Source organism: Eumetopias jubatus, unplaced genomic scaffold, assembly GCF_037043125.1.
Source record: "Eumetopias jubatus isolate StellerSeaLion01/CBP00866 unplaced genomic scaffold, mEumJub1_p1.0 scaffold_11, whole genome shotgun sequence".
In the NCBI taxonomy this organism is placed as follows: Eukaryota; Metazoa; Chordata; class Mammalia; order Carnivora; family Otariidae; genus Eumetopias; species Eumetopias jubatus.
The window spans coordinates 117,758,165-117,786,060 of record NW_028274817.1 but is presented as its reverse complement, the minus strand read 5'-3'; the positions used below and the strand labels follow the sequence as shown (position 1 = coordinate 117,786,060).

General features: G+C 46.0%; 1 protein-coding gene and 1 long non-coding RNA gene across 3 annotated transcripts in view; one reads left to right on the top strand and one right to left on the bottom strand.

Annotated features, from left to right (window-relative positions):
• The first annotated feature begins 421 nt into the window (after positions 1-421).
• On the top strand, positions 422-17,290 carry TLR8 (toll like receptor 8). The gene is made up of 2 exons (XM_028114962.2): positions 422-564; positions 14,116-17,290. Exon 2 carries the CDS (start codon positions 14,122-14,124, stop codon positions 17,239-17,241), a length of 3,120 nt encoding a protein of 1,039 aa, XP_027970763.1. The 5' UTR covers positions 422-564; positions 14,116-14,121; the 3' UTR covers positions 17,242-17,290.
• The window catches only part of LOC114218027 (uncharacterized), a 31,656-nt gene continuing 10,918 nt past the window's right edge, over positions 7,159-27,896 (bottom strand). Inside the window, exons 2-3 of one of the 2 annotated variants that reach the window (XR_015769490.1) lie at positions 11,627-11,726; positions 7,159-8,308 (exon numbers count right to left, since the gene is read on the bottom strand). This is a non-coding gene — a long non-coding RNA (uncharacterized LOC114218027). The remainder of the gene's footprint in view (positions 8,309-11,626; positions 11,727-27,896) is intronic. The other variant, XR_003611096.2, reaches the window with a different exon arrangement.

Genomic DNA, 27,896 nt, shown 5'->3' with positions numbered 1-27,896 from the left:
GATGAGTTTGGGCAATCCTACACTGACTTCAAATGTGTGGTCAAGCTTACAGAAACACCACAGTTTTCTAAGTCGAAGAAAACATGTCCCTGTTTCTCTCCCTCCTTTTCCCTTGAGCCTGCTCTCCAGAGCAAACCGATGTCAACACTTTGGTGAGGGTCCTTGCAGCCGTCTCTCCCCACCCCCACTACACACACCCACACACCCAAATATACACAAGTTCACACACACACACACACACACACACACACACACACACACCCATATGTGTTATATTTGTATCATTCATTTAAATCATTTTATAAATAACTTTCTCCCCCTGAATTTCAGTTTTGAAATTTTAAAGCACAGTCAAGAAATGATTTGGCAACACTTAAGAAATCACAAGTTCCCTTCTTCCCACATAAACTTCTGCAAACTGTGCGCTAGCTTCTGCTGATGGTAAAGCTGCCGAGTTCAGGAAGTTGGCCAGTTTCTTTCTCTTGAGTGTGCCTACTGACAGAGGGCGGCCCTCCCCGGTGCTGCAGGTGACCGAATGAGAAATTAGGACGACGAGAGAGCCCGGTAAGCCACTTCTAGTCTCTTAACACAGCTTTCCTACAAAATACATGATTTCTGACTGACTCTGAAATATGGTTTGGTGGCAAATGGTGTGAACACAGAAAGGGATGAATGGGGCCAGTAAGTATAAAAAGGTTAAGTATTGAAGCAACTCTCAGTGATAGGTAGTAGATGTTAAAAATCAAATGCAGTGGTCTTACTAATGTGAACAGGAGAACGAGCAAATTCCAAGTTAGGAGCTGACTATTACTCTCTGGTCCTGCCAGAAACAATATTCTCTTCTAGAACCAAAGGGTTGGAAGCGAAGTGAGTGGTGGAAGTGTTTTTCCTTTGCTAACTCTACAAAAAAAAAAAAAAAAGAGGACAAACTCTCATCTCACATGTTCCAGTCACTTACTAGGGCCTACGCAAAGCCTGAAATTAATATACTCCTAGGCGCTTAGTGTTCAATATTATTTGCTCCTTTTCTCGTTCGGGATTTTTTAAGTGAACATGTTACCATTTCTACAATTGTATTCTATAGTGTTTGGACATAGTAGGTGATCAGTTTTTGTTACTGTTGAGAACAGTCAGATTGAAAAACAAACTTTACAGTTTTAAGAAGTGATATGTTTTCTAAAAAGTTTGGTGAGATTTGAGAGCAGTTGTAAAAAGTCTGGTTTCGGGGCACCTGGGTGGCTCAGTCGTTAAGCGTCTGCCTTCGGCTCAGGTCATGGTCCCGGGGTCCTGGGATCGAGCCCCGCATCGGGCTCCCTGCTCGGCGGGAAGCCTGCTTCTCCCTCTCCCGCTCCCCCTGCTTGTGTTCCCTCTCTCGCTGTGTCTCTCTCTGTCAGATAAATAAATAAAATCTTTAAAAAAAAAATAAAAGTCTGGTTACAAGAGAATCTCATCCATAATGTACCTCATCTTGTTTCCATGCTCATCCAGTGCTTAGTAAAGTTCTTGGAGTTATTTATTTTTACAGCCATTTAGTGTATATTTAAGTTTTTGAGGTGAATTTTCTTTTTTCTTTTCTTTAAAGTTTTAATTTTATCTCCAGCTAGTTAACAGACAGTGTAATATTAATTTCAGGTGTACGATGCAGTGATTCAACACTTCCGTACAATACCCAGTGCTCATCACAAACGTTCTCCTTCATCCCCATTACCTGCCCCCACCCCCCATCACCATCGGTGTGTTCTCCAGAGTTAAGAGTCTGTTTCTTGGTTTGCCTTGCTCTCTTTCCTCGCCCCCTTTGCTCATCTGTTTTGTTTCTTAAATTTCACGAGTGAGGGAGATCATACGGTATTTGTCTTTCTCTGACTTACTTCGCTTAACATTATACTGTCTAGCTCCATCCACATGGTTCCAAATGGCAAGATTTCATTCTTTTCGATGGCTGAATGAAGTTAATTTTGAAATCCATGTGATGCCCATTCTGGATCTCGAAAGGAAATTAAGTCTGTACCGGAGTTTTATGATGCTTTATCAACTGACTGCAACGGCCCAACAGGGCCACTGACACATGCGGCACCGGGGTTGAAGTTATCCTATTTCTACTTGGCACGTGAAGCTGCTGCGGGAACCACAGCCAATATGATTGTATTATAAGAAAGTGAAAATAGAGTAATAACAACATCAAACTAAGCCTGGAAGCGTGTCCTGCCTCCCTCCCTCCCACTGGAGATATAGGTAGAGGTCAAGGACCTCGCGGGCCCCTGGCCTGAGAGCAGGGGTTGTTAACCTTGACTACGCATTAGAATCACAGGGGAGCCCCCAGACTGAGGAAATCAGAATGTCGGGGGCTGGGCCTGGCTGTTCGTAGCTTCTCAACCTCAGAGCTCTCTCAAGGTGAGCCCAAGAGCCACAGCCTTAGAACAGTGCCCCAACAGCTCTTTCAGTCCTTGGCTTCAAGAGCACAGTCCTTTTGTAGGGGGTGAGAAGGTCCCAGGAAGACCTGAAGCTCCCTCATTAGCCCCTTGGTTGGATCCCAGAAAGCGAAATAAAGGCTCTGAGTGTGCTTCTCTGAAAGGCCCAGGCTGTGGTTCAGGGCGAGGGCAGCGGCCGACTCTCATTCTTCTCCAGGGGCTGCTTCTCATCCTGCCGTGTAGTAATCCTCAACACTGCACGGTGGGGTGGGGGGGCGGGGGTGACGTGGAAAATCCAGACTTAAGGAACATCCGGGCATGTGCGTGGGGGAGGATGGCGTTCCTCATGGTTAGTCTTTGCAAGTCAGTTGGAGATCATTTGTAAGGGCATCTTCAGGTCACCTCCAGAGTCCATTGAGGGGATCATCATTCCAATGGAATGTCTTGACTTCAGCCGAGTTATTAAACAGAGCTGAGGGATTTGTTGTTTTTTAAACTCTTATCTCCAATTTATGACTCTTCTGGGGCTATGAACACAGAGTAAATCTGAACGCAATGACCCGTTGGTTCTGGGTCAGCATTAGCAAGTGCGGGCCGTGCTGACTTTCCAGAAGGTTACAGATCACTCCTGGTGGGTGCGTATGTCTACAGTCAGTGGGTTTCCAGTTGGTCTGTGGAATTACAGACATCTGGAAGTGCCTGGTGGTAGACGGATCGGTGCAGAAAGGCGACGTGGATAATCCACCCCTGGCATTTGAATCCTGAACGTTCCAGGCGTGGCTATGAGGTCTCTGCAGATCGTCGAAACCAGACCATTGCCAACCAGGCGCTTGCTTCTAGAACTACCAATTTGCTAACTCCTCGGGGATCTCTAGGCTCAGCTGCAGCTCTGTCACCTACCATTTGAGTGACGCTGGGTAAATTAGCCTCTCTGAGCCTCAGGTTCCCCATCTATAAAATGGGGGCTTAGAGTAGCGCCCACTGCACCGATTTTTATGAGGATTACATATAGAAATGTGTGACTTGCACTGGTCCCAGTGTTTGCTTCCTGGTAAAGCGCTCACCAAGTGCTCCCTACTATATTTCTTGGAATTCAGATAGCATGATTTGTCATATTTCTGTGTATAGGAAATCAGGATCCATGTCTTCATTGACATGAGCATTTAATGTGCTAGTGGTTTCTTTTCTCTTCCAAAGCCGTTAGCGAATCCATCAGATTTGGGATGGATAACGTATCTATTGATTAATTTTAAGTTTCCTCTAAGGTGAAAATTCCCGTCAACCACTTCTTTCTCAATTTACTTTCGTAATGTCTCCGTGGTCAACAGTCAACTGCAAATGAATCAGAACCCATGAAAATTAGAAATATATCCAGTCTGGCAAAAATTCAGATCTGGTTGAACGCCACATCAGAGCCAAACAGCTAAGTAATTCAACTGGGAGGATTAATCACGTTTTATAATCAATAGGTTCTCTTGATCCTTTAGCATTAGGGGTTATCAGCGGGACCCATCCTGAGAAAGGGGGTGCAGCTCGGGAGGTGGTCTGAGGCAAAGGAAGGCTTTGAAGAGGGAGAAGGAAGGAGGCATCATTGCAGAAAGGCCGTTTGCAGCTTAGGAGGGGGATGTGCAAAGATAAAAAGCTGTTGTATTTCAGGAAGGCAGGCTCTGCCCCCATCCCCCACCCCCAAGCCCCCGCAGACGGTTTTTGCCCAAGATTGTGAAATTGTGTGGGAAAACGTGTGGGATTGAGGTTAGCATTGCCCAGTGGGGGTACTCCCTTTGTGCCCAGCATGGTCCCTCACCCCGCGGGCGGGGTCCTGGGGGTGGCCCCTCACGGTGTCCTTAGCCAAGGCAGACTTTTCTGAACCCTTCTTCAAACTGCCCTGGTCTTTGAAAACTGTTTGTGGTGCCTACTGGTGTCCAAGAAGAGAAGGAAGATTTGAGGGAGGACTAGGGTGGGTTGTTCTCGTTGGGCTGTTTGGGTCCTTCAGAACCCGAAGGTGAGAGCTCGTCTACTGTGCGCCGCGGACCCAACCAAAGAACGGAGTATGCATGGAAAATAGGAAAACGGTTGTGAAATCGCTTCCTCTACAGCTAGCAACCAGCAGTCTTTGGCAGGGAGGGGAAGTTAAGCAGATTTCTGTGTGTGTGCGTGTGTGAGATTCATATGCTTTCTTTAAAGAAACGGGTCCTGGGGCACCTGGGTGGCTCAGTCGTTAAGCGTCTGCCTTCGACTCAGGTCACGATCCCAGGGTCCTGGGATCGAGCCCCGCATCGGGCTCCCTGCTCGGCGGGGAGTCTGCTTCTCCCTCTCCCACTGCCCCTGCTTGTGTTCCCTCTCTCGCTGTGTCTCTGTCAAATAAATAAATAAAATCTTTAAAAAAATAAAATAAAATAAAGAAACGGGTCCTGACTTTTCCCGGGTGTTCCCAGGCAACATGCAGTAAGAGATCCAGGCCGTGCAGACCCAGTCATCCTCAGGGAGCTTTCTAGGCAGGGAGCTCCCTGGCACGTCTGGACAAGGCCTTCTTTGGGCGGCTGGGCCTTGTCTGGGCAGTGGGTCCCACCGGCCGCTCTCAGTCCCCGCTGCCTGTCCTCTCTCCCTCAGGCACCACAAACTCGGTGGCTCAAAACAACAGAACTGTGTCCTCTCACCGTTCTGGAGGCCAGAAGTCCAGAAGCCGGGGGTTATCTGCAGGGTCGGTAGCTTCTTGGCAGCTCAGAGGGAAACGTTCCAGGCCCTTCTCCTGGCTCTTGGCGGTGGCCGGCAGCCCTCAGTGTTCCTTACAAACTTCCCTCTTCTCCTAAGGACATCAGGCGCTGGACTAGGGGGCACCCTCACGCGGCATGACCTCACTTTGACTCGATTCCATTGCTAAAGACCCTGCTTCCAAATCAGGTCGTACTCACAGGTACAGAGGTTAGAGGTTCAGCACGTCTTTTCGGGGGGTTACAACTGAACCCGCAACACTGTCCTTGTCCTCCACCTCGGTCGCTCCTGTTCTGATACTTCTCTGCCTGCAGCTGTCTCCTCACCTTGCCCCTGTGATCTGAGCCCCAGGGCGACACCATGGACAACCAGGGCTGCCTCCTCTTTAGAGAGCTCTTCTTTTCTTAGAAGGCACAGGGCCTAGGGCCCGTGACACTTTAGGGAAAGGTTTTGTTTTCTTTAAAATCAGGAAAATAATATAATCCAGCCCAGATTGTGTTTGTCTATATGCCAACGAGGTCGTAAAAGAGAATTTCTATATATATATATTTTTTTTAATGGAAGAAGGGGCCCACAAAGGCGAAAGTGCCCTTGGGCCCTTGAAAGTCAAAACTTGGCCCTGTTGACAACCACATTCTATTTTCTGATTTACCAGGTGTGCCGAGGAAAATTCAGGAATTGCTAATAGGTCCCCAGTGAAGGAGATTTAAGTATTTTTAAACATCTATTTATTTTAGATAGATACACAGAGTGAGAGCACGAGCGCGGGCATGCCCGCGAGCAGGGGGAGGGGCAGAGGGAGAGGGACAAGCAGACTCCGTGCTGAGCACAGAGCCCGACACAGGGCTCGATCTCACGACCCAGAGGTCACGACCTGAGCCGAAACCAAGTGTCGGACGCTTAACTGACTGTGCCCCCCCCCCGGGCCCCCCAGGAGATTTAAGTATTGCTCCACGATCCCTTGCCTGAAACCTGTGGGCCAGCATGGCGTCAGAGTTCAGAATTCATATTTTAGCAAGACGATATGGTACATGCATGATACATTACAGAACACTTTTAATGGGTCCAGGTCATGCAACGCGGCTATTTCTGTGGTGAAACAAGAATGCTCACGCTAAGTAGCTAAATACAGTAGCCTTAGGTCCTTTCAGGTCAGGTTTTGCTGCCAAATGAGTTATAAAAAAACAAAACAAAGTCTTCTGGTGCTCAGATTTTTTAGGATTTCAGACTTGCAGAGAGGGGACTGAGAATCTGTGCAAGATGGGACCTGCATTAAGAAAAGAAACATGAACCACTGTCCTGGGTGTCAGAGGCATCATTCTATCAATCGCTGTGTCTGACTTTTTTTTTTTTTTTTTTTCTTTTTGCTTGTGATGCTTTCTCTCATGCCAGGTGAATTGCTCAGGTGATGGGTACTGACTGTTATTTCATATTCAAGGGTAGAACGCCAAATAACTGATGAGAAGCTTCAGTTTCAAGGCCAGAACTTTTCCAACAGATGAGTCTCTGCCCAAGATGAAGGGCTGTGAGTCATTTTCGGTCAGAGCGTGCCAACGTATTCGTAGATCCTTTCCGCAGTGCCGGGCTGAGGCCAGGGTGAGGAGAGTTGAGGCACTCATTTGGGGGCAAAATTTAAGGAAGGGAGGATGCCCAAAATTTGCTCCATAATCAAGATAAACAATATTTTATTTTTTAAAACTTTTATTGATTTATTTGACAGACAGACACAGTGAGAGAGGGAACACCAGCAGGGGGAGTGGGAGAGGGAGAGGCGGGCCTCCTGTGGAGCAGGGAGCCCGATGCGGGGCTCCATCCCGTGAGCCTGGGATCATGACCTGAGCTGAAGGCAGAAGCTGAAACGACTGAGCCACCCAGGCGCCCCTCAAGATAAACACTATTTTAATGTTCTATCAAAAAAAAAAAAAAATCAAACTGGGCAACTCCAGCCTGCAGGCTAGTTGCCTGTTTGTGGTGAATAAAGTTTTATTGGAACCAGAGCCGCGATCAGGGTGAGACGAGTGGGGCGGTGCCTCACGAGTGCAGGCTTGGATTCTGTCTTTATTTAACATGTTGAATACTTAGCCCGTCAGAGATTTGAAGTTGTTACACTAGCATTCGTCTTGATGACGAAGTGTTGGGGTGCCCCCTTAAATGTGACACCCACAGCCCTGCTACCATGCTTGACCATTTTCCCAGGGAGATGCTCCAGTCTCCTGCCGGGGTGCCGGAGTGGGGTGTCTCTGCCATGTGACTGACTTGCCCCTGCTCGGCCTTAGCCACCTCCGCCCTTCTCTGCCGCCTCCTGCTCATCTGCCCGCTCTCCATCTTCCTCCGCTTGGGGCCCGTTCCTGGTCTGCGGCGGGTGGTCTCTCTCCTCAGCGGGCATGTCGTCCTTGACGAGCACTTTGGCGGGAGCCCGGCCCTGCCGGGGGTGGGTGGCCGGTGGCAGAAGTAAGTGTCCTTTCCCCTCTCTGTCTCCGGTTCGGTTTTATTTGCAGGGTTGCACTTTCTGTCTCACTCGCGTAATTGCCCCTTTCCCCCTCTATTTGATTTGCGGAGTGGCCATTTCTCTTCTGCCAGGCTCGATGGTTTCTGGTGACACCTTGGTGAGCATAATTCTCCCTGGCACCCTTCTCCCTCCGTCGGGGATCTGGGTCCCTCTGAAGTGCTTTCGGAGCCACTCTGGGCAGCGAGAGGCATGGGGGTGGCCAAGGGGTGGGGGCTGGCCTGGGAGGCGCAGCTCCTGCTGGGCTGTCGGGGGGGGGGGCGCCCCTCTCTCCTCCGCTCCCGCCCGACGAGTGAGCTGGGGCCTGCTCTGCGCGGCCTCCCCGAGGGGCCTGCCCGCGGGGGTCCGCCCCGCACTTTGGGAGATGACGGGGCTTTTGGGGTCCGTTCGCCGCCGTGAGGCCCTGAGGCAGATGGAGAGAGGCTTGGCGAGTCAGGGTTTTCTCCTCAAGTCTTGGCTAGCTGCCTGCTCGCCACTTCCCACTCCGCCCCACTATGTGTTTCCCTTCAAACTGAGGTTATGTGGAACTGAAGCAACTCACGTTCGTACCTCAGGATTCTTGGAAGGGTGGACTTCGGAACCTCAAGCTCCTCACCCACAAATCTGCAGAATATTCTAATCCCTTCCATGGTGCGCCATTTACTTTAAGTTGCTTCAGACTCTCTGGGAGGCCATTTTCACCCTGGGGAAAAAACCCAAACCAAACCAGTGAATGTCAACAAGTTCTCCTCCTGGTCTCTAGTGTCCCCTAGAGGCTTTTCCGCTCACTTGTTCCTTGTTGTAGGAGAGACCCTCGCCTCTGCAATGAGACGTGGAGGCCGCACGGGACAGCTCTGTCCTCTGGACCCGCCCAAGTAACCACTTAAAAATGCCTCTTCTACCAACAGAGCTGTTCATCATGACTTCCGGGAGACGGGAAGAGTCTCCGATCTGGCCTTCCCCAGCCATCGGTTCCTCAGGGCCCCTTTTAAACATGAATTTTGCATGTTTTATTAATGGATAATTAAAAAATCGGAGCAGGCACCTGACAAGCACTGCCTCGGCCAGGTGATCACGGGCCACATGGACGGAGAGTCACCTTGCTACTCTGTGCTCCTGGTGTGATGGGGCTGCAAAGGCACTTTACTTTTGTGCTCTTCCTCCCCAAGACCCGTTACCCCAGGCTCATCATGAAGGAAACAAATCCCAACTGAGGGACAGTCTACATAACCACCCTTTTCCCTATCTTTACTTTTCTCCATAGTAATTTCCACCATCTAACATACTATCCTGTAGGGTAAGCTCCAAACGGGCAGGCATTTTCATCTGTTTTGTTCATTGCTATATTCCCAGCTTGAAAATAATTCCTGACGTAAAGCATACGCTTAATAAATATTTTTGCATGAATGAATACATAGCTATAGAGCTTTTGAACTGCTGCACGGTATTCCCTTGTATGACCACTACTCAAAGGCATTTGGATGATTTCGGATCTTTTGCTATTGCCAACAGCCTTACATTGAACATCCTTGTGCGTAGTCATTTGCGTATGTGAGGGTCTATCTTTAGGATCTACTTCTAGGAATTGCTGAGTCTATGTGTCCAATTTTTTTTTTTAAGATTTTATTTATTTGAGAGAGAGAGAGAGCACAAATGGGGAGGGGCAGAGGGAGAGGGAGAAGCAGGCTCCCCGCTGAGCAGGGAGCCCAATGCGGGGCTCGATCCCAGGACCCTGGATCATGGCCTGAGCTGAAGGCAGAGGCCTAACCGACTGAGCCACCCAGGCGCCCCTATGTCTCCGATTTTGATAAATATTACGAATTTCTTACTGTCTTAAAGGTGGCATTAATTTAGATTCCTGCCAGCAAAATATGAGAACACCTGTTTCTCCATGTCCTCACCTACACAGAATTGGTAAAAAAAAAAAAAAATGGTACCTTGGTGTAATTTTTTGAGTGAGGTTGAGTATCTTTTCCTACGTTTAAAAAGCTATTTGTGTTTCCTTTTCCTGTGAGCTTTTACTATGTCTTTGTCCATTTTTCTGTTGGGTTATTTGTCTTCTTACTTATGCATGAAATGTCTTTATGTGTCAAATCTCTTACTCCCTTATCTGTGATAAGGACTGCAAATAGTTTCTCCTAACTTATTGTTTCACTTTTGGCATTGTTTGCCATGTTTTGTTGTGAGGCAAAATTTTAATTTGCATGTGGTTGCATTGGTCCGTCTCTGCTTTCTTTCGTTTTTTTTTTTTTTTTTTTTGGCTTCTGTTCTATTTTTTCATTGTTCTGGATTAACGAGGCAATGCAGTTAGACAATAAAAATAAATTAGACTGCATAAAGGATATTAGGAAGATAATCGCTATTTGCAGATGGCTTAATTGCTTACCCAAGAAAATCACAGGGAGAAACAACTGTTCTAAATAACCAGAGAATTTAGTATAGTGATTTGGTATAAAATTAATATATGGAAATCAGTAGTCTTAGTGTATATCAGCAAGGACCTGTTAGAGGGTAAAATAGAAGTAATCCATTCACAAAAGGAGAGCAATGAGCAGGAGTCGCCCTATCAGATACTAACATCCTCCCAAACTGTAATTATTAAAACATGTGCTGCCAGCACGTGAATGATGAACAGATTGATGAAGCAGAGAGTCTAGAAATAGATCTAAATACACAGGAAAGTTGGTATATGATAAAAGGAGTATATCAAGTTGGTGAGCAAAAAATTATTCAACAAATGATGTTGCACATCAGCAAAACAAAAGCAACCTACTGAATGGAAGAAGATATTTGCAATGGTATGTCTGATAAAGGGTTGATATCCAAAATACATAAAGAACTTAACACCAAAAAAATAGTCTGATTAAAAATGGACAGAGGACCTGAATAGACATTTTTCCAAAGAAGACATCCAGATGGCCAACAGACACGTGAAAAGACGCTCCACATCACTCATCATCAGGGAAATGCTAGTCACAACCACCATGAGAGCTCACCTCATACCCACCACGATGGCTAAAATAAAACACACACTGGGCGCCTGGGTGGCTCAGTTGGTTGAGCGACTGCCTTCGGCTCAGGTCATGATCCTGGAGTCCCGGGATCGAGTCCCACATCGGGCTCCCTGCTCAGCAGGGAGTCTGCTTCTCCCTCTGACCCTCTTCCCTCTCGTGCTCTCTATCTCTCAGTGTCTCTCAAATAAATAAATAAAATCTTTAAAAAAAATAAAATAAAATAAAACACACACCAAAAAAACCATGTTGATGGGATGTAGAGAAAAGAACCTAAGTGTCCACTGATAGATGAACAGATAAAGAAGATGGAGTGTGCACACACAGCTATAAAAGAATGGGATCTTGCCATTTGCGACAATGTGGATGGACCTAGAGGGTATTATGCTAAATGAAATAAGTCAAAGACAAATACTATAGGATTTCATTTACACGTGGAATCTAAAAAACAAAACAAATGAACAAATAAAAGAAACAGACCCATAAATACAGAGAACACACTAGTAGTTGCCAGAGGACAGGATGGTGGGGGAATGAGCAAAATGGGCAAAGGGGAGTGGGAGGTACACGTTTCCAGTTACGGAATGAATAAGTCATGGGGATGAAAGGTACAGCGTAGGGAATGTAGTCAGAGGTACTGTAATAGCGCAGTATAACAGCAGACGGGAGCTACACTTGTGGGGAGCACAGCATAACGTATGGACTTGTCGAATCACTGTGTTGTACGCCTGAAACTATGTAACATTGTGTGTCAACTCTATTTCAGTAAAAAAACATAAATAAATACGTAAATGATGTTGGGGCCAGCAGGTCTCCATTTAGAAAGAAAATAATGTGGGTCTGCCCCTCGTATTTTATGCCAAAACAATCCCAGTGGGATAAGATATTTTAGTGTAAGAAAATGAAATCATGAAATTATCAGAAAAAAAGATGAGAAAATCACTGTTGATAGAACTGAAGTGTCAAGTGTCCTTTATGGCATACGTTACCCTGGATGATCTGATTCATACCTGGGGCTGTACTTGCCACGACTGCCAAGTTCATCCCTCCCGTGAGCGCTCTCCTCTGAGCCGAAGGGGCGTATATGTAACTGCCTACTGGACCTCTGCACTGCAAGATCACAGACTCAAATTTAACACGTCAAATTAATATTGCTAGAAGCTACAAACAATACCATTTATCAGCTCAAATTTCTGTAGGTCAGAGTCCGGGTGGGCTTGCCTGGGTTCTCTGCTCTAGATCTCATAAGGCTAAAATCGATGTATTGGCCAGGCTGTGAGTGAGGATCCATTTCCAAGTTCATTCAGGTCGTCAATTTGAGTTCTGTGGTTGTAGCATGGGGGGGGGGGAGTTTCCTTGCCAGGTGTCAGCAGAGCAGCGTTCTCAGCTTCTGAAGGCTGCCTGCGTTCCTTGTCAGTGGCCCCCTCCACCTTTAAGTTAGCAAGAGTGAGTCCAATTATTCTCCTGCTTGCAACCTCTCTGATTCTCCTTTCTGCTGCTAGCTGGAGAAAACTCTCTGCTTTTAAAGACACATACAATTAAATTAGGCCCATCTAGATAATCTCCCTTTGGCCGCATGACATAGCGCGGCGACAGCAGTAGTACGAGGCAGCGAAGGTTAGAGGGGCCCTCTGAGAATCTAGGTAAAGCGCGGCTTTCTTTTAGTAAAAGTAAAACATCAAGCAGCGGCACCTGGATAGCGCTGTATTTGAAAATAACTGCAAATAACTGAGAATGCCTGGGAGTTCTGTTCCGCCTGATTTTTCATCTCTGCAGCAACTGGCTCTTCCTCGCCTGCTATGAACTGGCAGTGATCCCTGATCCTCAGAAGAATCACTACCCACATACTAAGGGTATGACATTGACTGTTCATTAACCCTCAGCTTTAGAAGAACTTAAAAAGGAAGCGCTTACCTGGCCAAACTCACAAGAAGGACAGGAGTCGGGCTCTAGTGAAAAATACAATTTCGTGAACGTTGGTCTCCAGACCCAGTGAAATAAAATTTTGAGAGTTCTTTTGACCATAGTGCTCATCACACCAATCACATTAATCTGTTTATTGCATTGTATAACTACCAAAGGTAATATATTCAGCCCTCGGTTAAGAGAGAGCTGCAGAAAGTGAGGCGCTCTACTAAGTGTTACAGAGGTTGCGTGAAAATATAATACATCATGTCTTCCCTACAGAAGTTTACAATATTAGCCAAAGAATAGCTATTAACGCCAATGTTCATATGATAAGGGACATTGGGGGACTGGTAGCCATTCCACAATATTTTTTTTGAGTGCCGTCTACAGTCGAGGTACTGTTCTGACACAAAGACTTCAAAGTGAGGTGGTGTAGTATCATGGCTACTGTTGGAATCAGAATGACTGGAATCCAGCTCTACAATGTATCATCCTTCTGAAAGCCACTGAAGTGCCTTGAGTTTGTTTCTCCCCTCACAAAATGTGGATAACATAGAACCTATCTCATTGTGTTGCTCCGGGCCTTAACATGGGTGAGAAAATGTTTATGGTTAGCACACTACCTGATACTTTGTTATCATTATTAACAGAAGGTGTCCCCATCACAACAGGAGAGAAGAGATCTGGATACGTACCACCGGAGAGGTAGAGAAAAACTGTGGGGAAGGCCAATGAGGGATACGGTTGTGTAGAGAGATGGTGATATAGATACGGTAGAGGTGACTCTGGCCTGCAGATCTCAGATGATACCATAATGAAAGCTGGATCTGAACTCTCCTTGGGACAGGCCAACTTTCATCAAGAGTTCTGCTAATAGGTCGAAGCTACGAATCTATAGCTTGCTGTGCTACAGATCTAGCATGAACCATAGTCATAGGCCAGCATCAGACCCGTTATGGTGATGGGGTATCTCGATAAATGCCTCTGCAAAAGCTTCCCGGGCTTTCTCACCATCATCATCTCAGATAGTTTCACCTTCGACTTCTTTGAGCACCTTGAAGCTGAATGTGGTGAGAAATGGAAATTGTTCCGAACCTGGCACCGGGTGTTGTATGTGAGTGATGAATCGCTAAATTCTACCCCTGAAACCAATATTGCACCGTATGTTAACTAACCAGAATGTACATACAAATTTGAAAAAGAAAAAAATTAAAAAAAAAAATGAAATTGTTGGGCGCCTGGGCGGCTCAGTTGGTTGAGCGACTGCCTTCGGCTCAGGTCATGATCCTGGAGTCCCGGGATCGAGTCCCACATCGGGCTCCCTGCTCAGCGGGGAGTCTGCTTCTCCCTCTGACCCTCTTCCCTCTCGTGCTCTCTGTCTCTCATTCTCTCCCTCTCAAATAAATAAATAAAATCTTAAAAAAAAAATGAAATTGTTCTGAACCTAATTTAACACAGTTTGTTTAATTGGTAAGAGAATTCCTACTTCAAAACACATGCACAGTGTGGTGAAGCACTGTTAATTTCATGGTGAAATGCCTCGTCAACACTGCAAATCTAACTTCGTGCCTCCACTTTTGATTTTCCTTAGGAAAACATGACCCTCCCGTTTTTGCTTCTGACCTGCCTTTTCCTGTGCATCTCTGATTCTTATGAGTTCTTCACCAAAGCAAATTATTCTAGAAGCTATCCTTGTGACGAGAGAAGACAAAATGGCTCTGTTATAGCAGAGTGCAACAGCCGTCGACTGCAAGAAGTTCCCCCAACAGTGGGCAAGTATGTGACAGAACTAGACCTGTCTGATAATTACATCACACACATAACAAATGAATCATTTCAAGGGCTGCAGAATCTTACTAAAATAAATCTAAACCACAATGCCAATCCACAACACCTGAATGAAAATCCTGATACAAACAAAAATGGCATGAATATCACAGATGGGGCGTTCCTCAACCTACAAAATCTAAACCAGTTACTGCTTGAAGACAACCAGTTATACCAAATACCTGCTGGTTTGCCAGGGTCTTTGAAGGAACTTAGTCTAATTCAAAACAACATAATTTGGGTAACTAAAAAGAACACTTCTGGGCTTACGAATCTGGAAAGGCTCTACTTGAGCTGGAACTGCTATTTTGGCAATAATTGTGATAATAAAACTTTCGACATAGAAGACGGAACGTTTGCAAGTCTTACGAATTTGAAGGTGCTGTCACTGTCTTTTAATAAGCTTGTCCACGTGCCACCTAAACTGCCAGACTCCCTAAGAGAACTTTATCTTAGCAATGCCAAGATTAAAATCATCAGTCAGGAAGATTTCAAGGGATTGAGAAATTTAAGAGTGCTAGATTTAAGCGGGAACTGTCCGAGGTGTTTCAACGCCCCATTTCCCTGTACACCTTGTGAAGGAGGCTCTTCAATTCAGATCCATCCTCTTGCTTTTCAAACCCTGACAGAACTTCGCTACCTGAACCTCTCTAGCACTTCCCTCCGGAAGATTCCGGCAACGTGGTTTGAGAATATGCATAATCTGAAGGTGCTGCATCTGGAATTCAATTATTTAGTTGATGAAATGGCCTCTGGGGAATTTTTAACAAAACTGCCCTCCTTGGAAATACTTGACTTATCTTTTAACTACGTAAAGGCGAAATATCCAAAATATATTAATATTTCCCAAAACTTCTCTAAACTTAAGTTGCTCCAGGCATTGCACTTAAGAGGTTATGTGTTCCAGGAACTTAGAGCAGAAGACTTCCAGCCCCTGATGAGTCTCTCAAATCTAAAGACTATCAACTTGGGCGTCAACTTTATTAAGCAAATCAATTTTACACTTTTCCGTAATTTCTCCAACCTGAAGATCATTTACTTGTCAGAAAACAGAATATCACCCTTGGTAAATGATATCCAGCAAAATGACCTAAGTGGTTCCTCTTCTCCAAGTCATGTCCTTAAGCCACGCTCAGCGGATGTTGAGTTTGACCCACATTCAAATTTTTATCATAACACCAATCCTTTAATAAGGCCACAATGTTCAGTTTATGGCAAAGCCTTAGATTTAAGCCTGAACAGTATTTTCTTCATTGGGCGAGAGCAATTTGAAGCTTTTCATGACATTGCCTGCTTAAATCTGTCTTCAAATGGCAACGGTCAAGTGCTACATGGGACTGAATTTTCAGCCGTGCCGCATATCAAATATTTGGATCTGACAAACAATAGACTAGACTTTGATGATGACAACGCTCTCAGTGATCTGCCCGAGTTAGAAGTTCTAGATCTCAGCTACAATGCACACTACTTCCGAATAGCAGGGGTGACGCACCGCCTGGGATTTATTCAAAATTTAACACAACTGAAGGTTTTAAACTTGAGCCACAACAGCATTTATACTTTAACGGAGCAAGACCTGAAAAGCATGTCCCTGGAAGAATTAGTTTTCAGTGGAAACCGCCTTGACATTTTGTGGAATGCTGAAGGTGACAAGTACTGGAAAATTTTTACAAGTCTCAAGAATCTGACACGGCTTGATTTATCCTTGAATAACCTTAGGCGCATCCCAAACGAAGCTTTCCTGAACTTGCCCCAGAGTCTCACCCAACTATACATAAATAATAACGTGTTAAATTTCTTTAACTGGACATTACTCCAACAGTTCCCGCATCTCCAGGTGCTGGACTTGAGTGGAAACAGGCTAACCTCTGTAACTAACAGCCTCTCCAAATTCTCACCTTCCCTGCGGACGCTGCTACTGCATCGAAACAGGATTTCTCACCTGCCCTCCAGCTTTCTTTCCGAAGCCAGCGGTCTGATCCACCTTGATTTGAGTTCCAACCTGCTGAAGATGATCAACAAATCCACGCTTCAAACTAAGACCAACACCAGTTTAACCATTTTGGAACTAGGTAGAAACCCTTTTGACTGTACCTGTGACATTGGAGATTTTCGAAGATGGATGGATGAAAATCTGAATGTCACAATCCCTAGGTTGACAGACATCGTCTGCTCTAGTCCTGGGGATCAAAAAGGGAAGAGCATCATGAGTCTGGAGCTAACAACTTGTATTTCAGATACCATTGCGGCGGTGCTCTGTTTCTTCACGTCCTTAATCACCATCACTGTGATGTTGGCTGCCTTGGGCCACCATTGGTTTTACTGGGATGTTTGGTTTATCTATCATGTGTGTTTAGCTAAGGTAAAAGGCTACAGGTCTCTTTCCACGTCCCAAACTTTCTATGATGCCTACGTTTCTTATGACACCAAAGATGCCTCTGTTACCGACTGGGTGATAAATGAGCTGCGCTTCCACCTGGAGGAGAGTGAAGGGAAAAATGTGCTCCTCTGTTTAGAGGAGAGGGACTGGGACCCCGGATTAGCCATCATCGATAACCTCATGCAGAGCATAAACCAAAGCAAGAAAACCATATTCGTCTTAACCAAAGAATATGCCCAAAACTGGAACTTTAAAACGGCATTCTACTTGGCCTTGCAGCGGCTCATGGATGAGAATATGGATGTGATTATATTTATTCTGCTGGAGCCAGTGTTACAGCATTCTCAGTATTTGAGGCTGCGGCAGAGGATCTGCAAGAGCTCCATCCTTCAATGGCCGGACAACCCCAAGGCGGAAGGCTTGTTTTGGCAAAGTCTGAGAAATGTGGTCTTAACTGAAAACAATTCCCGGTATAACAATTTGTATGTTGATTCCATTAAACAGTACTAACTGGTGTTAAGCCATGGTTCACCAACATAATAAAAATGCAAAGCAATTACCCTTCGGTCTTAGGTATTTATTGCTGTGTAACAAATTACCCCCAAACTTAGTGGCTTACAGTAACACACTCTGATCTTACTATCTCTGGTCAGGAGTGCAGGTGAGGCTTGGCTGAGTCTTCCGCTCAGCGAGAGCGTCTCTCAAAGGCTTCAGGCTAGGTGTCGTCGGTTAGGGCCACAGGCATCTCCCAGGCTTAGGATCCACTTGCAAGCTCAAACTCATGTGGTTGTTTGCAGGATTCAGTCCCTCCCGCACTGTCGGTCAAAGGCTGCTCTCCGTTTCCAGCCACAGGGATCTCTCCCACGTGCCAACTTACTTCGTCAAAGCCAGCGAGAGAGGGAGGTTGCTAGCAAGGTGGAAGTCACCATCTTTGATAATCTAACCAGGGAAGTGATACCCCAACATTTGGGCCATATTCTGTTTGTTAGAAGTAAATCGCAGGTCCTGCCAGCTCTGTGGGAGTCATCACCTCAGTCCAGGGAAACTAGTCTATGACCAAAATGGCCACGGTTGGCCTGCCATCTTGGTCATAGATTGTGAATAGCAGGAGGCAGGGATTATTGTGGACCAGCTTAACAGCTGGCTTGCTACACCTTCTTTTCAATATCTAAGAACTTTTGTAACTATAACTCATGGTTCTGATGTCAAGTTGCTATTTAGATTTATCATATATCCATTGCCACAGGGTTATATTATGCTGTGGTTGCATTAGTCTTTCTTTTACAATGACTTTTATAAATATTGGCTATAATATTTGACCTCTAGGGTTTAGATGATGTTTAAAGGCTAAGAGGGATATTTTCAGTTATTTTTTTATTTCTTAACCATTTTTTTTAAAGTATGCAGCCAAATTAGATGCATTTGAAGTATCTGCCGATTGCCATTGCTGTAAATCCTGAATGATTAAGAATACTTCATTTCACATGGTGAGCATATGTTAAATATACAGTAGGGAAATAGATCTATAATGTAAAAGAAATTGCCATCTACACTGGTTTTTTTGGGTATACTTAAAAAAAACCTCTGGTAAAGACCAAAGGGCATGGGGCGCCTGGGTGGCTCAGTTGGTTAAGCATCTGCCCTTGGCTCAGGTCATGGTCCCAGGGTCCTGGAATCAAGCCCCATGTTGAGCTCCCTGCTCTGCGGGAAGCCCGCTTCTCCCTCTCCCTCTGCCTGCCACTCCCCTGCTTGTGCTCTCTCTCTCACTCTGTGAAATAAATAAATAAAATCTTAAAAAAAAACAAAAACCAAAGGGCAAAAAGTTTTGATGAAGTTTATATATTAAGGTAATTATTAATAGAGGAATTAATTCTATCTTTACTCCCCACCCAGAAGACAAAGTCAGAATGCCTACCTCTTGGTCCCCTTTATGCAGTTCTCCCAAAGGAAACAACCACCTCTACTACCCCCCTGGTTCCTCTGCCACAGCTTATGGCATCCTCTCTCCACTACAGGTATGAATCTTGAAGAGGCACCTTAGAAAATTTACCTGAGAATAACTGGAAATTAGCCAAGCCTTAAAAAATTCCCTTCAGAAGGAAGGGAAGAAAACTCCCCAATGCACCATCCATCCTTAAGTAGTCTCTTAGTTAATCTTGCAGGATGCATTATCTTTAATTATGTGTTTTTAAGGAACTGAACAACCTGGGGGCGCTTGGGTGGCTCAGTCGGTTAAGCATCCAACTCATGATTTTGGGCCAGGTCATGATCTCAGCATCCTGGAATCGAGCCCCTAGTTGGGCTCTGCGCTGAGCGTGGGGTCTGCTTGAGATTCTCTCTCTCCTTCTGCTTCTGCCTCCGCTCGTGCTCGCTCTCTCTCAAAAAAACCCCAAACTGAACAAAATGGTATGTCATAGTGTTATTTAATAAGGACAAAGTGGAAATCAGCACAAGTTTGCCAAGGACAATTTTAGCTTTGTCACATTGGACCCTGTTCTGTGACCATGACCATGATGTTTATAGGACGGTATTTATGCTTGAGTTTGTTGAGGCATGGGGACAAATATCTAAAAGCAGGATCATTCCACGAAGGTACACCCTCAAAAGAATGGTGGGGGGGGCAGGTACAGCTCATTCCCCTTGAAGCCACGTTCATTCCTTGTCTGGTAGAAGCTCATTCGTTTCCTGATTGTTTTGGTAAAAGGAAAAGGTAGAATTTTCAGTAGCATCAGTAATTATGGATCTATGTGAGGCTCACACAGTTTGGTAGTGTTCTGTTGACAGAATCGAAAGTTAATGAAGGTCACAAACAGTTTTCCCCTCCAAGGTATTCTCAAATATTACAACTGTATTAGTTTCCTAGGGCCACCATAGCAAAGTAGCATGAACTAGGTGGCTTAAAACAATGTAAGTTTATTGTCTCATAGTTCTAGAGGCTAGAAGTCTGAAATCAAGGTATCTGCAGGGCCACGCTCCCTCTGAAACCTTGATGGGAGGGTCACTACTTGGCTCTTCCAGCTTCCGGTGATTGCTGGCAATCCTTGGTGTTCTTTGGTTCGTAGATACATCGCTCCAATCTCTGCCTCCAATGTCACATGGCTGTCTTCCTTCCATGTCTCTCTTCTCTTCTTACATGGACACCAGTCATTTTGGATCAAGGGTCCACACTACTCCAGTGAAGCTTCATCTTAACTAAGGACATCTGCGATGGCCCTATTTTTCAAAAGAGGTCACATTCTAAGATACTAGGGGTTAGGACTTAGACATAAAATTTGAGGGGGGCCAGGGGACATAGTTCAAATGACCACAGCTTTTCTTCTTTGGAAATTACTCGGACTTTCGTGGAAGTTGAAAATGCCCTTGTGAATGGGAAGGTCATTTATGATTGTTGAAAGAATAAAGGCAATTTCCCTCTCAGCTATTAATAAAGCTATTGTGGTGATATGGCCAGGTTTCCGCTGTCATTATCCTTGAACTTAAAGCCATTTCCAGTGAGTACAAAAGAAGTTTACACAGTTGTGTTCTCTTCCCCTCTGCCCTTGAGTACCTTTAGGGAATGGGGGAATTGATAAAGCCCCATGTCTTACTCAGCAATCATGTAGTCTTGGAGGGTACAAGGCAGAGGATAACTGTTTTAAACCTGAAGGGGACATCTCAGGACTCCCTGTGCTAAGGACCCCAAATGGAAAATGGTCTTTATAAATGTCCCTCCAGTGTACCAAGAGAAGAGACTAGATTTCAAATTCATAAGATATTAACAGAAAAACAGAAACCAAAATGCCACTTATGATAGCAGAATTTTGCCATTGGGAAGCTGTTTGAGTCTTTTTATTTCTTTTCTAGTGAGAAATGCATTTCTAAGAGTAGAAAGAAAAGACCTCTCTGTCTTATCTTCCCAGTCTTCTCTCCTTTGACATTGTATCTGGACTATTTTAGGGATAACTCCCTAGTTATCACAGTAATGATAACACCAGAAGAGCAGAGATGATCAAGAGTAATGTCTGGGTTTGCAAGAAAAGCCCCAAATGCAGTTGCCCGAGCCAGAAACCTGAGGCTCCTTGTTGACTCTTTCATCTCACTCCGCACCCAACCATTCACCAAGCGCTCTTGATTCAACCTCCTAAATTTCTTTCCCACCCATCCCCCATCTCCAACTCTATCACTGACACCCCATGTCCTGGCCAGCATTTCCCTTTGGCTTCCTGGTATCCACTCTGGCCCCTCCAATTCAGTTCCAGCAGCCAGAGGGATTCTTGTAAAAGGTGTGACTTCCGAATTAAGTCTAAAAACCTTAACTCCTGAACAAGATGCACAAGGCCCTCTGTGACCCCCCATTTCCTGCCCCTCCAGCCTCCGCTCTGAGCACCCCCATCAGTAGCCTTTGGTTCATGCTGAGAACAACCAAATTCTCTTGCCTCAGCCCCCACACACATGCCCCTGCCCTGAGTCACCTCTTCCTGCAGGCTTCACTTAGCTACTTCCTGCTCATCCTACAGGAAGAGGTTAAATGTCACAGAGAGAGGCTTTCCCCTAACTTCCAAATTTCACTTGGGTGCCCCCTTATACTATCGTCTTAGCATTTATCACAAGTTTGGCTGGGTAGATAACAGTGAAATGGATGGAGTGGTATTAGCACATGGGTGTTCCATTAGGACTGTAGGCTTCGGAGATGAGGGAAGTTGCCTTTTGCCCATCACTCTGTCCCTAATGTCGATTACCATGCCTGATACACAATAAGGGCTCTCAGTAAATACTTTTCAAGCAAATGAATGAATGAATGAAAGTTCAGAGAGACTTCTCCAGCTGCGCACTAGGACAGATACGCTATGAGTAGGAGGTCACACTGTCAAATGTCACACTGTGACATCTATGCAGGAGGCTGGGCTTCTTCCCCCTTCATTTTCCCCTTTCCCACTCCCAGTAGCAAGCATGCTGGTTGACTCTTGGGTACCATATAGCACCAACAATCTTGGAGGCCATGATGCTGATTCCAGGAGGCTCTGAGCCTGGGCAAGAGTCACTTGCATTCTTTTTTTTTTTTTTTTTTTAAGATTTTATTTATTTATTTGACAGAGAGAGGCACCGCGAGAGAGGGAACACAAGCAGGGGGAGAGGGAGTGGGAGAAGCAGGCCTCCCGCCCAGCAGCGAACCCGATGCGGGGCTTGATCCCAGGACCCTGGGATCATGACCTGAGCTGAAGGCAGACGCTTAACTGACTGAGCCACCCAGGCGCCCCAGTCACTTGCATTCTTATCTGAATGTCAGGCTGTGGTTCAGAGCACATAGACAGAGAAGGAGCCAAGGGAAGAGGTCATGAAACAGAAGAAGTTGGCTACCACTGTATAGAGATCATGTGATGGTCCATAAACAAATACATCCTAACAGTGAGTCTGAAATCAGGCTCATAGAAGGTGGTTCCTGACGGTATCAGCATGGGCTGGTTTGCAGGTTCTATGGCCCCATTCAAAGCAAAGTTTCCCCAAGTTAATCCCATACCATGTTAGTAAACACGCCACCAAAAATGTTTCCGAGGTCAAATAAGTTTGGGAACTGCTTGGTTATTATAGTATTTCTAATAGGCATTGTGATCTCCAAGAGGGAGCGATATTACACTGTGTCGCAAACTTGTTTGACCATGGCTTCCTTTTTTTCTCGCAAGGCATCTGCTGGAATTAATGTTCTCTCTTTCTCTTTGGAAATGCTGATTTGAAAGCCTGATAGAGAGTCAGCCAAGCTGGTGAGCCCCTGGAAATGTTTCCAGGTGTATGTTGGCAGTCACTATTCTGACGTGGATTGTTTTGTTTTAAAAGCAGAAAGGGGGGGGCGGCGCCTGGGTGGCTCAGTCAGTTAAGCGTCTGCCTTTGGCTCAGGTCATGATTCCAGGGTCCTGGGATCGAGCCCCATGTCGGGCTCTCTGCTGAACAGGGAGCCTGCTTCTCCCTCTCCCTCTACCTGCTGCTCCCCCTGCTTGTATTCTCTCTTTCTAATAAAAAATAAAAAATCTTAAAAAAAAAAAAAAAAGCAGAAGGAAGGGCACCAGGGTGGTTCAGTCAGTTAAGTGTCTGCCTTCGGCTCAGGTCATGATCCCAGGGTCCTGGGATCGAGCCCCACATCGGGCTCCCTGCTCAGCAGGGAGTCTGCTTCTCCCACTTTCTCGTGCTCTCTCTTTCAAATAAATAAAAGCAGAAAGAAATAATAATTTAGGCCACATGCCTTGAGGCTTTAATAGCCCAGTGATTGGCTCCTTGGACTAGGCCTACCAGGTCTCCACATTATTGCTTCTAAAGAGAGAAGTGACAATACAGCAGATTATAAAGTCAGAAGCAGTAAATAATGAAACTGTAAAATGATAGATTCTTCTTTAGGATGAGGTGATTCATGTTCATTTCGAAAACATTAGTAGCCATATGAAGGGTAATTTTAGTGCTTGACATGAACTGAAAACGGACATGGTACTTCCATTGATTGGGCTAACCTTTGCTGTGGCTGAATGAGCTCTCTAGTGACTTAAGGAATATTGTGACTTCAAAGATATTAAATCCAGTGGGAATGACTACAGCGGTTAGTCTCTGATCTGGAAAGAATTTCCACCATTAAATCAGCAAACCAGATCCAGCCAAGTTTGGGTACTCTAGCGATACTGCTTGCATTGCAAACCACCATGAAATGTGTACATGTATGTTTAATGTACACATACAGACGCATGTGGAGAACTATATAAAGATGGTCATTATTGACTGATGAGTGGATATTAAAATACTAAGTGAATGCAATTTCTTTTAAAGATTTATTTACTTATTTGAGAGAGAGAGAGAGAGCATGAGCAGGGGCAGCAGCGGAGGGAGAGGGAGAAGCAGACTCCCCACTGAGCAGGGAGCCTGATGTGGGGCTCAGTCCCAGGGCCCTGGGATCATGACCCGAGCTGAAGGCAGACTGAGCCACCCAGGTGCCCCAATTAACTAAATTCTTAAAAGAGTCCAAGTCATTATCCAATAGCTATAGGTTATAGAAAGCTGACCACTTTTGTCCTTAAACTTGGGAAAAACAAGAGAGGGTTTATGCATACCTGTTTCCCAAAAGTGGCTTGTTTGGAGGAGAAAGCAAGATGTTTACCAGTGTTTGTGGGCGACTCAGCCCTCTCGCTACTTCTTGATTTAATTCTGTCTGTTCCAGCTTTGCCTCAGTGGCTGCCATTTGCACACCGAACAGTGGAGCTCCCCACAGTTCCACATTGGGTAACCCCAGAAACGCGAATAAATCTACGAACAGCAAGAAGGCATCTGTAGAGGACCCATCTGTAGTGGAAACTGTGGGGTAAGGAAACCAGCCCAGGCCTGAGAGTCTCCAGGAACCCAAGTGGCAGCCTCATGTCTCCAATTAAGCTTGGGTTTTCTCATGGCCAATAGGGGATTATACACACAATAAATAAGGGGCGCCTGGGTGGCACAGTCGGTTAAGCATCTGACTCTTGGTTTCGGCTCAGGTCATGATCTCAGGGTCCTGGTGAATAAGGAAAGGATTAAGGTCTAGGCAGAGAGAGGTAGGGGGCCCCTGGCTGGGCTCTGAAACTATTCCTGGCAGGCAGAAGCACTAAGCCGGAGTGGACAAGAGATAAGGAAACAGGCCACCTGGCCCCAGGTGTGAGGCAGTATTTTTCTTTGGTGGCTACAGTGTAATCATAGAAAATGGCCAAACCTCAAAAGAATTAAGTCCCTAAGGGTGTTATCAATAGTCCCTGCTCAGACCAAGATGGCACAACCATCTCAAGGCCACAAGCTCTCTGGTCAGTTCTCAGTAAAAGACCGCCAGTGACAGCCCCCCATGGCAACCCATTCGGGACCCCTCTCACTCTAGAGAGCTCTCTTCTTTCCTTTCTGCTCTCACCTTCACTTAATAAACTCTCACTTCACTTTACCCTTTTGTGTCTGAGAGATTCATTCTTCGACTCCGTGAGATGAGAGCCCTGCGGTCCTGTAACACTGGGGTGGGGCCCCGCGACGGGCTCCACGCTCAGCGGGGAGTATGCTTGACGTTCTCTCTCCCTCTGCCCCTTCCATTTGTGTTCTCCCTGTCTCTTTAAAATCAATAAATATTTTTAAAAATAGTAGAAATAATAGCCATTTGGTGAGCAACAACTCTCTGTATTATATGTATCCTATCTAATCTTTACCGAACTGCCCCCCCCCCCCGTGAATATCACCGTTCCCATTTACAGGTGACAAAGCAGGTTCCAAAAGGGTAAGGGATGTGCCCCAGCCGGCACAGCTTTGTGTCAGAGTGAGGATTTGTACCCAATTCTTATTTGCTTCCAAACCTAAACTTCTTGCACTTCCCTCTCTGTCTCATGTCCTGCTATTGTAAAGGTCAAATTAGATAATAGGGTGTAATGCATTATGCCGATGTAAGAGATCAGTAGCATAAATGCCCTTCCGCCATCCCTTAATTGGAAAAGTATTATGTGTCTTTTGAGGCCTCTTTTTATCTTATGTCATCTTTTCTTTGAAGCAGTGGTTCTTTTTTTTTTTTTTTTAAGATTTTATTTATTTATTTGACAGAAAGAGACACAGCAAGAGAGGGAACACAAGCAGGGGGAGTGGGAGAGGGAGAAGCAGGCTTCCCGCCGGGCAGGGAGCCCGATGCGGGGCTCGATCCCAGGACCCTGGGATCATGACCTGAGCCGAAGGCAGACGCTTAACGGCTGAGCCACCCAGGTGGCCCTGAAGTAGTGGTTCTTAAACTTTGGCGAGTGCATCAGCTGGAGGGCTTATTAAAACAGTCTGGGGCGGGGCGCCTGGGTGGCTCCATCAGTTAAGCGGCTGCCTTCGGCTTAGGTCATGATCTCGGGGTCCTGGGATTGAGCCCCCCATTGGGCTCCCTGCTCAGAGGGGAGCCTGTTTCTCCCTCTCCCTCTGCCCCTCCCCCCACCTGCTCTTGCTGTCTCTCTCACTCGCGCGCTCTCTCTAATAAATAAATAAAAATTAAAAAAAATAAAATTACATAAAACAGTCCGGGGCAAGCCTGAGAATTTGCATTTCTAAGAAGTTCCCAGGTGCTGCTGCTGGTTGGGGACCACACTCTGAGAACTACTGGTCTAAACATCACCCAAGTAGCACACTCAGAATCAATGATTTCCACCTCCACAGTGGATAGCACTTTGCTCCTGTTATCAGTGCACTTCTTTGTTCTGTCTTGGACCCAGTGATCTCATCTCTCTCTGGGCCAAGATGATAAATTCCTTGAAGGCAGGGACCACAATTTTTACTCATAGCTACAGTATCACCCAGAGTATCAAGCACAGTAAATCTTGGCTAGCTGTTGTTTAAAAACACGTGGAATAAAATTCTGGAAGGTGATCCAATAAATATCACTATCACCAATTATCACTAATAATATCATTCTTATATAAATGACATGCACATTAACCTTTTCAGATGCTCGTTTAAGAGTGACATGAACACGGCCCAAAGATCATGTACGGTACTAGGTGAGCGCATCTCCCCGTTCTCGTTACCCCCACCTGCTACATCTGAGGGCCTAGCCTTTTCTGCCTCTGGCCCGGCCAGGGGAGGTCACCGCCACCGCAGGGCACAGTCGGGCTGGGATTCAGCCGCCCGCCGCCGGGAGGCTTGCGACTCTTTCCCGGGCGGGGGTGGGGGGCTGGGGGGGTGTCCCACACCAATGACTCGCTGCCGCCAATAGGTGGCAGCAACAGCCTGTCTAAAGCTTTGGGTTTCGCTTCAGAGTGCGTTCAAGGGCGTGGAAGGCTCATTGTTGACTCTGAAACCCGGCTTCTCACCTCGCTGTGGACTCACATTTTCCTCCCAGCAGCACTACGACAGACTTGGAGCAAACGTGTTGGAACTAAGAGAGCTCAGGAAAGGCCGGGTCGACTGCAAATCGGAGAATGGGCTCTCCCTCATTTAAAAAAAAAAAAAGTTTGGGGGGGCCCTAATCCTACACGGTTTGTCCAGCAATGTCCAGGCTTAATCAATTTAGACATTAACTGGTAAACTCAAGTGGAAGTTTTTTATTGGCTCCGGGTGATGTCACACGAAGCTGGGAGAACTGGTTTTCTCGGTGTGGGGCTTCTTAATCCCTGAAACATCTAGAAAATAAATAAATAAAAAGCTCTGAGCCCTTTCACCTCCTGCCGAACCAGGGCCTTGGGTTGTAAGTGGATGCGAAGCTTTTGCCAAACGTCTTTAAAAACAACAGAAAACCCGAGAAACAGCAATGCAAAGTGGGAGCGAGGAAAATAAACTGCCGGGGCGGCCCTTGGCTGCACCTGGAAACCACCTGGGAGTTTCCTGTGCCCGTGCAGATGCCAGGGCCCCTCCCCAGGTTCTGAGGAACTGGTCTGGATACCACCTGGGCGCCTGGAGTTTGGCAAGATCCCCAGGTGATGCCAGTAGTGCCGCCAAGACGGCATGCCATTGTTAGATGTGTGGCTTGGCCTCCCGAGTTAATGAAATTCTCACACCCGCCAACTAGTGTACATTCCTTATGCCTTGAGCACAGTTAAGATAAAACCCAAGGCTTAGTTCAGAGAAAGTTAGCACAGGGGCAGAGGGATAGGAAGCAGATTGAAACTGAACATAAAGCAAAGTCAGGTGTTTTTTTCCTTTCTCTCTCTCTCTCTCTCTCTCTCTCTCTCTCTCTCTCTCTCGAATTGCCACCACTAACTGCTCCCAGAGAATAGGGGCCTGTTATTTACTTTATCCATTTTGGAACAAAGCACTTGTATTTGCTGACCTTCAAACACTTCCACGTTGTCTAAAGGGGGGGGGTTAGGGTGCACCCTGATTTGCAGCGTTCGCTGGCTGACTGCAAGCTACCGAGGTGACACCGGCAAATACGGAATGGGGGACTCACGATCCATCACACCACCCCTGTCTTCACCCCAGAGGAACCTTTATGCCCACCCGGGGCTTTCCCGTTTTTAAAGCATTTTTACAGACACTCTCTCATTCAATTCTCAGGGCAACATTGTGCAACGGCGGGGTGGGGATGAGAAGCCTCCGGGCTCAGAGAGACTGAAACCAATTGCTGAAGGCTGCGGAGTGAGTGACCCAAAAAATGGGTAGGGTGGGCAGAATAATGCCGCCCCAAAGATGGCCACATCCTAATCCCTGGCACCTGTTGAGTAGGTAAGCTGCAGCTAGAA